At 38.5% G+C, this 14299-nt stretch overlaps 1 protein-coding gene across 2 annotated transcripts in view; it reads left to right on the forward strand.

Annotated features, from left to right (window-relative positions):
• The window catches only part of RIC1 (RIC1 partner of RAB6A GEF complex), a 44541-nt gene extending 34611 nt beyond the window's left edge, over window positions 1-9930 (forward strand). For both annotated transcript variants that reach the window (XM_010169791.1, XM_010169792.1), the window contains 10 exons: window positions 928-1066; window positions 2693-2809; window positions 3742-4470; window positions 4780-4938; window positions 5049-5182; window positions 6219-6505; window positions 7300-7494; window positions 8743-8920; window positions 9060-9248; window positions 9645-9930. In XM_010169791.1, the coding sequence (XP_010168093.1) occupies window positions 928-1066; window positions 2693-2809; window positions 3742-4470; window positions 4780-4938; window positions 5049-5182; window positions 6219-6505; window positions 7300-7494; window positions 8743-8920; window positions 9060-9248; window positions 9645-9930 (2413 nt within the window). The remainder of the gene's footprint in view (window positions 1-927; window positions 1067-2692; window positions 2810-3741; window positions 4471-4779; window positions 4939-5048; window positions 5183-6218; window positions 6506-7299; window positions 7495-8742; window positions 8921-9059; window positions 9249-9644) is intronic.
• The last annotated feature ends 4369 nt before the right edge of the window (window positions 9931-14299 follow it).

Here is a 14299-nt window from a genome sequence, read left to right on the forward strand (position 1 = left end):
TATCTGTATACACAAGTGATAGTTCATGAGTGTTGTCACTTGCGTGCATGCATATACACACATTAAATGTGGGGGTAGTGATTGACATGTGTGCATTTCCAACTGTCTGTACAAACATATTCTAGCTGATAGCAACTTGAAAACAATGTAAATAGAAGAAAAAGGTAGTAAAAGGCACTCACGTATTTGAATATTTTTAATAAATGTTTCTAACATTAGAAGTAGGAATTGGTGAGGGTGGTGTGGTGGTGAAGTAGCGAAGATGAAGAGGGAAAGTGTTTGGTCTGTAGTGTGGTTGTGGGAAGCTTTTTTGGTGCAAAAGAAGTAGCAACATAAGAGCCAGATATTTTCAGACAGTTAAGATTAGTGAACATGAGGAGGAGATGAAAATGCCCAGGTAATGAGCACTTTCTGAAGTGCTTAAGCAGGTGATTTTTCATAAAGTTATAGCATCTTGGTTTCAGCAAGAAGGGACCTTTTTTATTTGTTTGTTTTGGTTTGTTGTGTTGGGTTTTGGTTTTTTTTGGTTTGGTTTGGGTTTTTTTAGCAGAAAGCAAGCTGTTGATCCACTTTAGAGGGAAGTATTTTCAGTGCTCTTCAAAGAAAACTCCCAACAAAATCCAAACCCTGGAACTGTAGCACTGAAGGATGAATGGAGTCTTATTCTGCAGTATCTGATGTTGTCTTCTATCCTCTCCTAGCTATATCTGCAAAACTATCAAGGTGAAGTAGCCCAGCTTAGGTTTATTTGGTAGTTTTATGTAGAGTAGATATGTGGGACTGTGGGATTCCTGATGAAAGGAAAGTCATTTTGGTCTGTAAACTGCTGAGATTAAGTTGCTTATTTTAATTAGGTTTACTTAAAGATACTAATTTTAAGTTAAAAACTATTTTTAAATTGCTAAATGTAGTCATCTTTCCTTTCAGTCTTAACCCTACTGCCAGTATCCAAGTTCTTCAAGAAGTGTCCATGTCTCGGTACATTCCTCATCCTTTTCTTGTAGTGTCTGTTACGTTGACATCAGTGAGGACAGAAACTGGCATCACCTTGAAGATGCCTCAGCAGGTAACAAGTCTATAGTACTCCAGATTTAAAGGAATCGGTGCCTGGATTTGTTAGCTTAGTCCTCAGAGATTGCCTAGCTGATAAATGAATCGTAAGTCAGTGGTTCTTCTGTGTGGTAAAATGCAGAACATGTTTTTCCTGATATTTGTTATACAGACATTTTATGTGTGAATTGTGGGTGAGTGGAAATAAAATCCAGACTCTTACTTCTATTTCATATCTTCTCTTGCCGTCTCTACAAGTTTGAGGCCAAATCTTGGAGGACAAATTGAACTTAACTATGTCAAGGGTAAATTTCTGTATATTGTATTAAAAGTTGAATACTAGAGCAATCCATGGCATTAGGAAGTGCCTTTCTTGCAGCAACAGGTCCATTCCTCAAAGAATAAATAGAAAAAGGAAAAGATGGCATATAACCCTGTAAGGTTACTTCTAGACAATTTCCTACTACGGTAAAATAAAGTAAGATAATCTCTCCCCCTAGTTACATCAGCAGATAGGCCAACAGCCAAACAATGACTAAGGTTTGAAGGTGAAGCCCTGTCTTTACTCGGGGAAGTTATTCAGGCCACTGAAAAACAGTGCAAAAAGAATTTGGATTTTTGTTGTCTGTGGTGTAAACAAATCAAGTGTAACTATTTGAGTAGCTGCAGTGTGAAGCATATTTTCTCATCAGAGCAGCTGCTTTAAGATAGTTCAGAAGTTGCATTATATGTGAGGCAGGCCCGAAGACATGTAAAGGTGCGTATTTTTGTCCAGGTACCAAAGCCACTGTCAGATACCGAAGCAATGGCACAGATGTAAAATCTGGTTTGCACTTGCTTCCTTCAGTTCACTCTAATTTAGTGTCCCAGAATGCTGAACATGTGTTCTGAGACTTTTATATGATCTTAGACAAGGGCGTCAAAGGCAACATGCTTGTGGTTTTCTAGTCCATCTTGCTGTGAGACAGTGTCCTTATTCCTGAACTACCTGACCTATAGTGTTTCCTAATTTTGAGAAGAAGCTACTGAAACTTTTTAGGGCACTAATAATACTTCAGGCTTAGCTTTGGACAAATGTTACCCCTTTTCTTTCTAAGAGCCCATATCTTCAAACTTTGTCAATCCTCCTGATCAAAAGAAAAGTATTACTATTAGCACTGAATACGACACTGCACTGTAGAAAAAGAAATGTGTCTGACTTAGCGAAGTGTGTCAGCCTTTTCAGTGTTGTTACATATTAGTGACCTTAACTGCTGATGCTGCAAATTTACCATGTGGGTCCTCTACCCATGTACATTAAAACTAAACTTCATGCACAGCATGGTATTAGCTCCAGTGACTTGGTTTAAAATTAGTATGAAACAGTTCTGAAATAAATGTTTAGAAAGAATACTTTGTTTTCTTGATATACCTAACTAGAAAGATTTTTCTGTAACTGCAGCTTCTAAAAGTTTAAGATGCTGTACAAGTGTACAAGTACTTGATTTTTCTGAGTCTTTCTGCATTGAAGTTAGTTATTAGTCACCTCTGTATGGCAGTGCAGTTAATTTATTCTTTTTATTCTGGGTTTGTATTGTGGTTATGGGTAAAATGATGCATTCAAAAAGCTTAAATAATTTTAATAATACTCTTGCATTCTTAGGCTTGTGAGGCTGAAAGTATTATGCTAAACTTAGCAGGACAACTTATCATGTTGCAAAGGGATCGATCTGGACCTCAGATACGAGATAAAGATAATAATCCTAATCAAAGGAAGCATGTGAGTAAATACATGTGGAATATTATTATGGCTTCAAACATGTTGTCAGTGACTGAAGAAGTTGAGGAAGGGAGTGGTCTAGGCATAAAGAAAAGAGGTCTGTAACACAAGGCAGCGTCTACATTTACAGGCTGAATTGTTAGCTGGAAGTACATCACTACTCCTCTGGTGTTGTTTTTTTTTGTGGTTTTTATTTCCTCTAAGAATCTGTGAAATGTGACTGTTTAATTGTGTGAATGTCTAAGGCATTTACTGCTTGTGTTTACTACTTGTATTGCAGTGAAAGGTACTAATTTTAAGCATAAAGGTCCTGTGCAAAATTTTGTATGCACAAATAGCAGAAAATGTCAAGTCTACCTAAATTGGTTCTGTGTATTTATGGAACACTATCATTTTTTGCAGATTATGTTTACAAAGTTCTTAAAAACAATAATAGAAATCAGTGCCTGAAGCTTTCAGTTTTTCTGTGCTGATGGAAAACACTTCTACATGAAACAAGCACTCCAGGAGAGTGAAATCTGAAAAGTTTAGATGAAGAGTTGTTTGCAGCTCAATCAAACACTAACAGATTGGGTGTTTGTAGTAGTTTTGTCAGTTCTAGATTGAGCCCTTGGGCTAACTGAAGAAGCAAAGAGCAAGTTTTTATTTTCTTCCCCTATTCTTACCCCTCTGGCTTCCTGACTAAGTATAAGGATGTTAAAAAAATGAAAGAAATGACTTTGAGTTCATGTAAGTATTAAGTGGTGTTTTGCCAGGTGCTAGGGTGCAGTTAAGGGATAAGATTTGTTTCTTCTTTGTTAGAAGAACAACATGTTTGAAGCGAGTAGTTCTTAGCTGCAAAAAGAGTTTATGTGAAGACGGTAAAAAAAAACCAAAACAACAAAATAACAGAATAATGAATTCTGATTTTTAATTTTTTTTTTTTTTAATAGCTGCCTTTTTGTGCTCCAGTTGTCCTAGCCCAGTCTGTTGAAAATGTATGGACTACTTGCAGGATCAACAAACAGAAACGCCACTTATTGGAGGCTCTGTGGCTCAGCTGTGGTGGGGCAGGTATGAAAGTCTGGCTTCCCCTGTTTCCCAGAGATCATCGAAAACCGCATTCCTTTCTGTCAAGACGGATCATGCTGCCTTTCCACATCAACATATACCCACTGGCTGTTTTGTTTGAAGATGCCTTGGTTCTTGGTGCTGTTAATGACACTGTGCTCTATGACTGTTTATACACTCAAACCAGTGCTAGAGAACACTTAGAGGTTCTCTTTCCTTTCTCCATTGTTGAGAGAACCTCTCAGATCTACCTCCATCACATTTTACGCCAGCTCTTGGTAAGGAACCTCGGTGAACAAGCCTTGCTTTTGGCCCACTCCTGTGCCACATTACCATACTTTCCTCATGTACTAGAACTGATGCTTCATGAAGTGCTGGAAGAAGAAGCTACCTCACGGGAGCCCATTCCCGACCCTCTGCTTCCCACTGTGGCGAAGTTCATTACAGAGTTCCCCCTCTTCCTGCAGACAGTTGTTCATTGTGCTAGGAAGACAGAATATGCCCTGTGGAATTACCTTTTTGCTGCTGTTGGAAACCCAAAGGACTTATTTGAAGAGTGCTTAATGGCCCAGGACTTGGACACAGCTGCCTCTTACCTTATTATCCTACAGGTAATGGATACATTGCAAGAGAGGTGATATTTATTAATATTGTAGTATTTAAAAAATATTGTCATACCAAAGTTATGCATGTTAGACAAATTCTTAATTTAACAGTTTTCCATTGACCAGTTATGAGGGGGGGAATACCATGCAATCTAAGTAGTTAGTTTACCCTTATAAAAAGGAAAATAATAGCATGAAATTTGCTAATTCTAATTTCTGGTATACTTGAATGTGACATGATGTGGCTTGACTTAACAGGGCTTTTGTTGTTCGATGGCAAAAGCAAATTACTTAATTATGCTTTGTTACTTGCAGAATATGGAAGTTCCAGCAGTTAGCAGACAACATGCTACTCTCCTTTTTAATACTGCCTTAGAGCAGGGAAAGTGGGATCTGTGTCGTCATATGATCAGATTTCTTAAAGCCATTGGCTCTGGAGAAACAGAGACACCTCCAGCTACACCAACAACTCAGGTTTGTGATGAAAACATTAAATACTGTGCATCAAACCTTGTATGATTGATCTGGCTGTAATATAGCATGTTTGCTCCTTTGACTGTATGTTTGGGTTTTCTTGGTTTTAGGAACCTAGTTCAAGTAGTGGCTTTGAGTTCTTCAGACATCGCAGCATTAGTTTATCCCAATCAGCAGAGAATCTTCATAGCAAATTTAACTTGACAAAAACACTGAGTATGCCCTCTGGCCCGTCTGGAAAAAGGTAATTGGTAGTAATGTCCTCTCCTTCCCCACTTTGTTAGGTACCACACTAACTTACCAATTTAAGTTATAAAAGTACATTCGATGATAGAGCTAATTTGTCATAGTCTCCCTCCACATCCTTCTGCGTTTGTCTTTTCCCAACTCTTGTAATGTCTGTCTGTCTCCTAAGTTCTTGGAAAAATATATTCTCACACATGTAAATACATGTGTGTGTGTTTGTATGTATATACACAGACACACTTACATGGGTATTACTGGCCAAAAGCCTCTGAATCCACTGGATGCATACATAGTGATTTAAATAGCTAGTGAAACCACATGCCTTATTTAAAGGAACTGTTTTGCTGAAAGATACATCTTGAACAGCTCACAGTACTGCAGCATCATAGTATACATTGCACTGTGATACTGTGCACATCTTGATCAAGCAGTGTGTGGCCAAACCATAAACAGAGCCTTTTATACCTTGGGGTGCATGGTATAAAACTCTCTTAAACTGCTGTATACAAAATTCATATTGATTGGTATTAATGTACAGAAGCAGTACTGAGCTAGGATTTATTATTATCTTGGTTTTGTTTTTTTTCTTTGTATAAGAACTTCAAGACAATCTTAGTGCAAATTCAAATGCTTTTATTTAGCAATTTTCCGTAGAGAGTACTATCTTTAGAGTTTTGATAGGAAGGCTCCTGTACTAATACTTGACTCGTTCCCTAAACTTGTTTCTCAGAAGTCACTTTGCAATGGCATCTGCCTTTTATCTCTGTTTCTTTACTTTTTTACTGCATTGCTGATAGCTTAATACTCTATGGACACTGCTGCTGTTGTAACTTCCTTCTCTTATTTCATTTACCTGTTGGGGTAGTGGGATCTTTTAGAGACCATAAGTAGCAAGGAACTGAGAACTGCTTTTGCTGATATATAGAAATCTCCCACTACTACTGTGGTCCCTTGATTTTCTGTGATTATGGCCAACAACCTTTGTGACTCCATTTTATCAGTCTTCATGTCATTGCTCTCTGGTCTGTCCATAGGTGGAGTAAAGACAGCGACTGTGCCGAGAACATGTACATTGACATGATGCTCTGGCGGCATGCTCGGCATCTGCTAGAAGAAATCAAGCTGAAAGATCTTGGCTGCTTTGCTGCACAGTTAGGCTTTGAGCTGATTGGCTGGCTGTGCAAGGAGAGAGCCAGAGCTGCCCGCGTGGAGGATTTTGTGTTCGCCTTGAAAAAGCTACACAAGGATTTCCTCTGGCCATTTCCAGTCATACCAGCTTCGTCCATTAATTCACCTTTCAAGAATGGAAAGTACAAGACAGGTGGTGTAACATCTGAGTTGATTTGGACTAGGTTTCCCTCCTGCAGTCCTACACCCATCAGTCTGAATCTTTCCTTCCTCAGTTCAGCCAAGCAAAGAACAGACTGAGGCTTGCCACCTGCACAGGTTTCTCACACAGGCTGTGTTTTCTGAAGGGATTCTCTTGAGCACAGATGGCATCTTGTGTAGTCTTATTACACCACTGTTTCTGTTGGGTTTTTTTGCTTTCTCAGGTGCACTGAACTGGATATCACTTGTGCAGATGTTGAGTTGAATGTGGATATTGCTCTTTGATGTAAATTCTGTTAGAGAAAATTACTAAAATCAACATTCTTACATAGTCGTCAGATGAGGTTTTGATTAACTTTTTATATTTTAAAAAGTAATGTTCCTAATAATTGAAATTTGCTTTATGTTAAAGGGTAAGAATTTAGAGGACTTGCTGTAAACCGTCTTTGTGTTAGTAATTTCTCAGTTGACTAGTTTATCTTCTTAGGGCAAAGTTCAGACTAGCTGCCAAGTCGTCTTCTTTTTGGTAGTAGCAGCACCATTATTTAGTTCTGTTGATGCTAGTAACACTGATATGCCAGTGCTGACATAAAAAGCTGATCAGAAATTCTTGAAATACCTAAACTTGCTGCATTCCCTTGCTTTTGGTGATTCTTCAGTAGTCTAATTGAATATGGACTTAAATCCAGTTTTTAGCTTCCTGAAATGCCTGGAGAGAACCTTCCAAATTCCCTTTTTGAGAGTTACATGACTTTACTTTGGTGTTTTTTGTTTTTCTTTTTTTAGCCGTGGGGGAGCAGCTGCTAAAATCTCAGTGTGCAGACACCTTTGTAAACGTGGAAATGGACACAGGGGTTTCAAACACACCTCGGAGCCGCAGCTGGCTTGGCACTATCAGCTCCCCTCAGAGAGAGATTGACACAGTTTCATCCCATGGACCGCACATGCAAGATGCATTCCTTTCTCCTTTGCTAAGTAAAGGTTAGTCACTTCCTTTTGTCTGCTTACTGGGAAAACACCTGGAAGTATGCACTTACATTTGGGTATTTGCATGCCACTGTTTTGTTTCTTCTCAACTGCTGACAACCATAATTCAGAAAGGGAAAAAAACTTGTTGAAAAGTGAACTGATTTTTTTACAACAGAAGATAATGCCATGTCAAGCATTTTTAAGTATAAGAGGTAGAATATGAAACTGATATTTGCTGAAGTTCCTGTCTGTGGTGGTTAACTTGAAATTTAGTATTTTTACAGTCTGGCTGGGGAGAGCGTTCTAAGTTTTGTCTTTGTCTCTTGCACGTTGTTGGCCTCTTGCACACATTGGCACTGTTCTAATGCAGGAACTTTGTGCTTTTGGATTTCTTCAGAAAGATATTAGATACATTTAGTGAGGAAGTTGAGGAAATTAGTCCCATATAGTTTTCTTTTTTCCTGTACATCTTTTCTGACCATAGTCAGAGACAGGAAATGTTTGTCTAAAGTGAAACTAAATTAATAGTCTCTAAAATATTGCGAGCTGGATTCTAATAATAATTTCACAAATAACTAATCCAGCAGTGGTATTCATGGGCAAGAAGCTAATAAAATAACTGACTTTCTAAATGTTTTCCACAGAAAAGATGAATATACTTTAATGTGGAAACACTTTTGGCGGGTGGGTGCCTTCATGCCTCACCACTCTAATGGTTTTAGCTTTGCTGTTAATGTTTCTGTGAAAATTCCGTGGCTACACACTCTCTTCATGTTTTTATCAGAAACGCTCTTTTTAGTAATTAGTGCAGGTAAATATTTACATTACCAGGCATTCAGAATCTTCAGGGTTTTGTATGAAGAAAAAAAACTTGCCATTGCATCTTCATTTTTAACAAGGTTAGAGGTTAAGAAAGCAGTATCTTTAGTCAGAGTGCAACCCTTCCTACAAACTTAATTTTGGGACTGTGCTCTGACAATGATTGCCATTGCATCCGTAGGATTTCCTTATCGATAGTATTCTGCAATTTTTTTGTTTGATAGAAAAACTACTACATTCCTGCAATAATAGTTCTACTATATAGTGTGACAAGAAGAGTGCTGAAGTGGGATGGACAGCATGCCTGAAGTAACTTCTTACCACTGTGATACACTTGATTGCTGTGATTTGTCAATTTCTGTAGGAAGTAGTTCAGAAATTCTGAGTCTTACTAAAGTAAATAGTTTCTTTTTCCCTCATGTTTCTGAGTGTCTTTGATAGGTGACGAATGCAGCATTGGTTCAGCAACAGACCTGACCGAAACAAGTTCTATGGTGGATGGTGACTGGACCATGGTGGATGAAAACTTCTCCAGTCTAAGTTTAACTCAGTCAGAGCTTGAACATATCTCTCTAGAACTGGCTAGTAAAGGGCCGCACAAGTCACAGGTCCAGCTGCGGTAAGTAATGCCATCTTTGCATTTGAAACTTAAATGACTAGTATGCAGTATTAGGAGAAAGAAACACTGTCTACAGAATGACACTGGGATTTTGTCTTCAGAATGGAAAAAGAAATAAATTTACTGTTTTTCCATATAGGTACTTGCTACATATCTTCATGGAAGCAGGATGCCTGGACTGGTGTATTATCATAGGCCTTATCCTCAGAGAATCTTCAGTAATCAACCAGGTTTTCAGTATAATGCAATCCTCTGATATCGATGGAGAAATCTGTCAGAATATCAAGACTGGCCTATATGCTGTTGACAGATGGGCTTCTACAGATTGGTAAATGTTATTTTTGCACCTTTAATTTCATTCCAGTTGTAGATATTTACTTAAAAAATAGCTTTGAGTTATCTCAGCTCTAGCTGAAACAATTATTTTGAAACACTTCTGCAGAAAGTTTCAGGACACTCACTTAATACAGTTATGATCAAACTGGGGGGAAAAAAAGACCCCACCAACAAAACAACCCCCAAAAAAGCAACACCCCCCCCAACTTTTTTTGTTTTATTTTAGTTGCCTTTTTCCCTTTTTTTTTTTTTTTGAGTTTCTGTACAGGAAAGATTAAAGATACTAATTTACATTAAACATCTCCCAGGAAAAGCTGCTTTTCAGGCATGTAGATACAAGTACTGTTTTTTGATTCACTCATGATGTTCTATACCATTATTTTCCTAGCCCTGGGTACAAGCCATTTCTAAATATCATCAAACCACAGATCCAGAAACTAAGTGAAATAGCAGAAGAGCAAGTACAGCCTGAAGCTTTTCAGCCAGTGAATCCTTCTAAGGTTACTGAACAAGTGAACCCCAGAGCTGAGGAAAGCAGGACTTCATCTAGCCATGGCACTAATCCTCAGAGTGATTCTGGCAACAGCAATGCAAGCAGGCATGAAGAGGACAAGTCTAAGACAGAGGATGAGGATTCATTCCAAGAAGGCAGTTATGACTGTGTTGTGTCTTAAACAGAAGATGAACAACTTTCCAGGCATCAGGTGTGAAAGGAAGCAAACCAGCTTGTAAACATGCTTCCATGTTTTGGATTTGATTTTGTGTTTTTTTTTTTTTCTAAATATATTTCAGTCTTTGAAATTTTTAGTGGGGATATCTAAGCAGCAGTTTCACCTAGTAACTTCAAAAGGAGGCAAGATTCTTTTTTAATGCAATCTTCAGACTGCAGCTTTAGGTTTTGATTCTTAATAGTGCTGAGAGATGGTGAGTACATATGGAGACAGGTTCAGCTAATGTTTGTCAGTACCTTTTTATCACCAACGCTTGTTCTGAAGAAGAACTACTTATCTGTTGCTTGAGTTAAAAAGGCAAAGTGGGGATTAAATTTAAAAACTGTTATCCTTTGCAGCTTGCCTGCCTAAGAAATGTTTGATCAATGCAGTTCAGATTGGTTTGATATTTTGTATTAAAGGACTGTAAAATATATTGTATGTTTTTGTGAATACTCTTGTACAAATACTCAAGGTTGTACCATATTTGAAGGTACCAATATGTATTGTGCATGTTTCTAGGTGACTAGTAAAGTTGAAGCAGAGTTGCACTTCTTTCTGGATGAGGCATATTTTACTGACCTAACATGGACACGGGGTGGCTTACCTGTTTTTTACTGCCACTAACAGATCTTGTAGTTGGGTTTAAGGGATTGCTGAAGGTTATTTATTTCACTGTAAATTCTTTTCTGAAAAATGGATTTTTTAAATGTAAATAATCATCATACACTCTTGCTATGGAAAATTAGTTTAACAGCTCATACTTAAACATTTTTCAAACATTTTATAGTAAGCATACTTGTAACTAAGACATATTTAACTTTCATAAAATGTTATGGAAAGCTGGCTGCAGAAGTCTGTTGCTTTGAGGTACTTATTTTTTCTAGCTGCTGTCCCTATGTAATAACTACCTGTAACAGTATTAATTTAGATATTAGCTTGTTTGTACTGTGCAATCTGAACAAAAATGCAACATTACTCATTTTATATAAAATAAACTAGTTTATTTTTTATAACATCACTTGATTACTGACATGGACCAAACTAGTCATCATAGGGTAGTTACAGCATCTTTTGCTTTTCTAGCGTAGTTACTAAATGCACATCCATTTAAACTCTGAAAATTAAGAATATTCACAGTTAAGTTGAAATAAATTGTGGTTTTATCATCTTTATTTTCTTTGTAGATAAGAGCAAGTGCTTTAAAGTGTACAAGTATTAAACTGTTGCTTTAGAATGGCTTTACTAAGCCAATACAACCAGTGCAAGTGCAATAATTGCAAGTATTACTTGGAAAGCTGGAGATTTTAGTGAATGGAGCTTGAATGTCCATTTAAGAGTTGAAACTAATATTGAAGCTATAGGAAAGAAGTCCGGTTCAAGAGTCTCAGCATTGCAGCTACTGGTTACAGATAATGTCTAGCATACCTACAAGCCTGTTGTGATCTGATGTCAAAATCCATTATTGTTATAAGGGGATACTTAAAGCTTTTTTTATGATTAAAAAACTGCTTAATCTATGTTAAAAGAAATAAAAACTGTGCTCCAAGTTAATATTTTTCTGTGGTTCTGTGGTAAAGATCTAAGCCAAACCCATCCTGAACACTTTCTCTGTTCAGGTTTTGGATCTGTATGAGTAGACACATATATTAACTGATATACTAACATTGTTAATATCTTAATATTAGTACTGTGCTACTGTTGCGTAGCAGTTAAATCTTTTTGGTTGTGAAATCTTAGAAGTTTTTAGTTTTTTAGTAGTAATTATCTCTATGCAAATCTCGTGCTAATTTTGTATTTCAATTTCACTGCTGTTATACCTGTAATTAAAAGACAAATGTATTCAACTTTAGTTGAAGTTACTCCTGTAGAAAATAACCCATTTCTGACTTCAAGCCATTTACAGTAAGTTACCAGAATTCAAGTAGGTTGTCTCAAAGAAAGTACCTGATGAAGGTTTAGTTTGCCACATCATACCCCTATGGCCTGTTTTACAGGATGAAGTTATCAAGCTTCTAAGTTACTAAATGACCTTATTAGTGCATCTTTGAAGTTACATCCACTTACTGTTTTGAAAAGCAGTGTATTTGGTTTAGGTGGCAAGGGTGTGGTAGCAAGGGAGGGGGTTGCAGGGATGGCCTGAGTGAGTAGAGCTCAGGAGCTTCCCATGTGTTCCAACAGACCCACCAGGGGACACAGCTGAGCCCATCAGCCAAGCTGGTGCCTCCTCTATGTAATATATTTAACAACAGGTAAAAAACCACTGTGCAGCAGCTGTGAGAGAAGAGTGAGGAAAAAAAAAACCATGTGAGGAACAGTCCTGCAGACTGCCAGGCCCATAAAGGAGGAGCAGGAGGAGGTGCTCCAGGCACTGCAGCAGAAATACCCTGCAGCCAGTGCATCTATACAAGTAAACATATATGTTAGCTGATACAGTAACTGTTAGTTACTACTGTGCTACTGTTGTTTAGTAGTTAAATCTTTTTTGGACCACGGTGAAGCAGGCTGTCCCGGTGCAACCCACTGTGGAGCAGATATGCATGCTGTAGCTTGTGGAAGACCCCAGACCAGAGCAGGTGGATGAGCCCTGAAGGAAGCTGCAGCCCACAGGGGACCCATGCTGGAACAGTCCATTCCTGAAGGACCTCCCCATCAAGAGGAGAATCCACGCTGGAACAGTTCATGAGAGACTGTATCCCATGGGAGGGACCCCATGCTGGAGCAGTGGAACAGTGAGGAGAAAGGAGCAGCAGAGAGGGACTGTTAAGGCCTGACCATGACCTGCCCTGGACTGACCATCCCTGATCCCTCTGTACCATTGTGGAAGAGGAGGTCGAAGAGTGGAGGCTGGGAAGAAAGGGAAAGTTGGGGGAAGGTATTTTTATTTTTCTCTTTGTTGCTATCCTACTTTAATTGGCAATAAATTAATTTTCCCTTTTTTTTGCCTATTATGGAAACCAGTGAGTAATCTCCCTCTTTGAACCCGTCAGTTTTTTTCATCTTTCTCCTCCCAGCCTGCTGAAGAGGGGCCCTGAGGGAGCAGTTTGGTGGGCACCTAGCAGCCAGCCAAGGTTAACTCACCACAAAAGGTTTATTCATCTACAAACATGTACTATTGCCTCACCGTAAATATAGGAAAAGATAGGCCATTTAACTAGTGGGGGTCAACATTTTCTGTGGAATTCCAACCTGCTGACACTCCTCTTGCTTTGTTTATTGAGCTCACGTAGAACTGGCTGCCCTGGTTCTTGCTAGCCCGGCCTCCTTAAGCAGTCAGCATTTAATGGCACAGAAAGATGTCAGATTTCCCCCTTAACCAACATCTGCATATCAGGTTTTCTTGATCTGGTTCTCATCCTGTACAAGCAAACTCATTCTGCCTCTGAAAAACAGCAACACTGCTGGATTCCTTGCTACTCAAAAAAAATCCTCTCACACGAAGTATATTTGCAAAACTGCTTGAGTCAAGTCACGTTTCTGAGGATAATTTTCATCATCACTTTTGTCAACCAAAGTAAGCTAATTTTTCACTAGTGTGTTTTTTAGTCCCAAGCAACCAATTTAAATTGCTTTAGAGCAGAAATGTCTGTAAGTTACAGGTTGAGATCCACTTCTAATGTAAACAGAAATTAATGAATGCATAATCTAGCGAGAACCTGTACAAAAGGGTTCCCTTCTTTTCATTATAAATTGAGGGAAGAAGTTGTCTACAGTGATGATGGGTGACTTGTTGGGGGTAGTAAGCTGGCTTCAACGGAAGGAGAGCCCCCAAGAAAAAAAAAGGACAGAGACCCAACTTCCTGTCTCATCATAGTTTCCCATACTAGACCTGAAGACTTCAGATACTCTCGTGGGCAGCAAGATGAATGCCAGCTTACAGTGACTGGCAAGAGTAGCCCCATTGCTTAAACACAGAAAAGGGAGACACTTTCTCATATCATTCTGAAAGACACAACTTGCTGAGTTTTCTATTTATCATGTACCACCTCAAATAAGTAAACTCAAGGAGTTTCCTACCAGAGAGCACTGAGACTTCACAAAAGCCCACAACTGAAGGCTGAAGGTAGCTAAACAGATCAGATACAAAGCACCTAGCCATTCTTTCATTATTTATTTTTTTTTTAAATATTGTTTCCTAACAAAAAAAAGCAACATCCCTGAGCCCTGCATGGGCCGCTTTCCAAGAGTTACTTAAATTCACCTGGACCTATTGGCTTTGAGGCTTGTATTTGTTCCACAGGCTCAGACCAGACTGACAGAATTACTCCTTTGTAGACACACTACTGTTAGCTTTCAAGACCCCCTTTTATGATGGGGTTACAGCGATGGTGGA

Source organism: Antrostomus carolinensis, unplaced genomic scaffold, assembly GCF_000700745.2.
Source record: "Antrostomus carolinensis isolate BGI_N321 unplaced genomic scaffold, ASM70074v2 scaffold7876, whole genome shotgun sequence".
Taxonomy (NCBI): domain Eukaryota; kingdom Metazoa; phylum Chordata; class Aves; order Caprimulgiformes; family Caprimulgidae; genus Antrostomus; species Antrostomus carolinensis.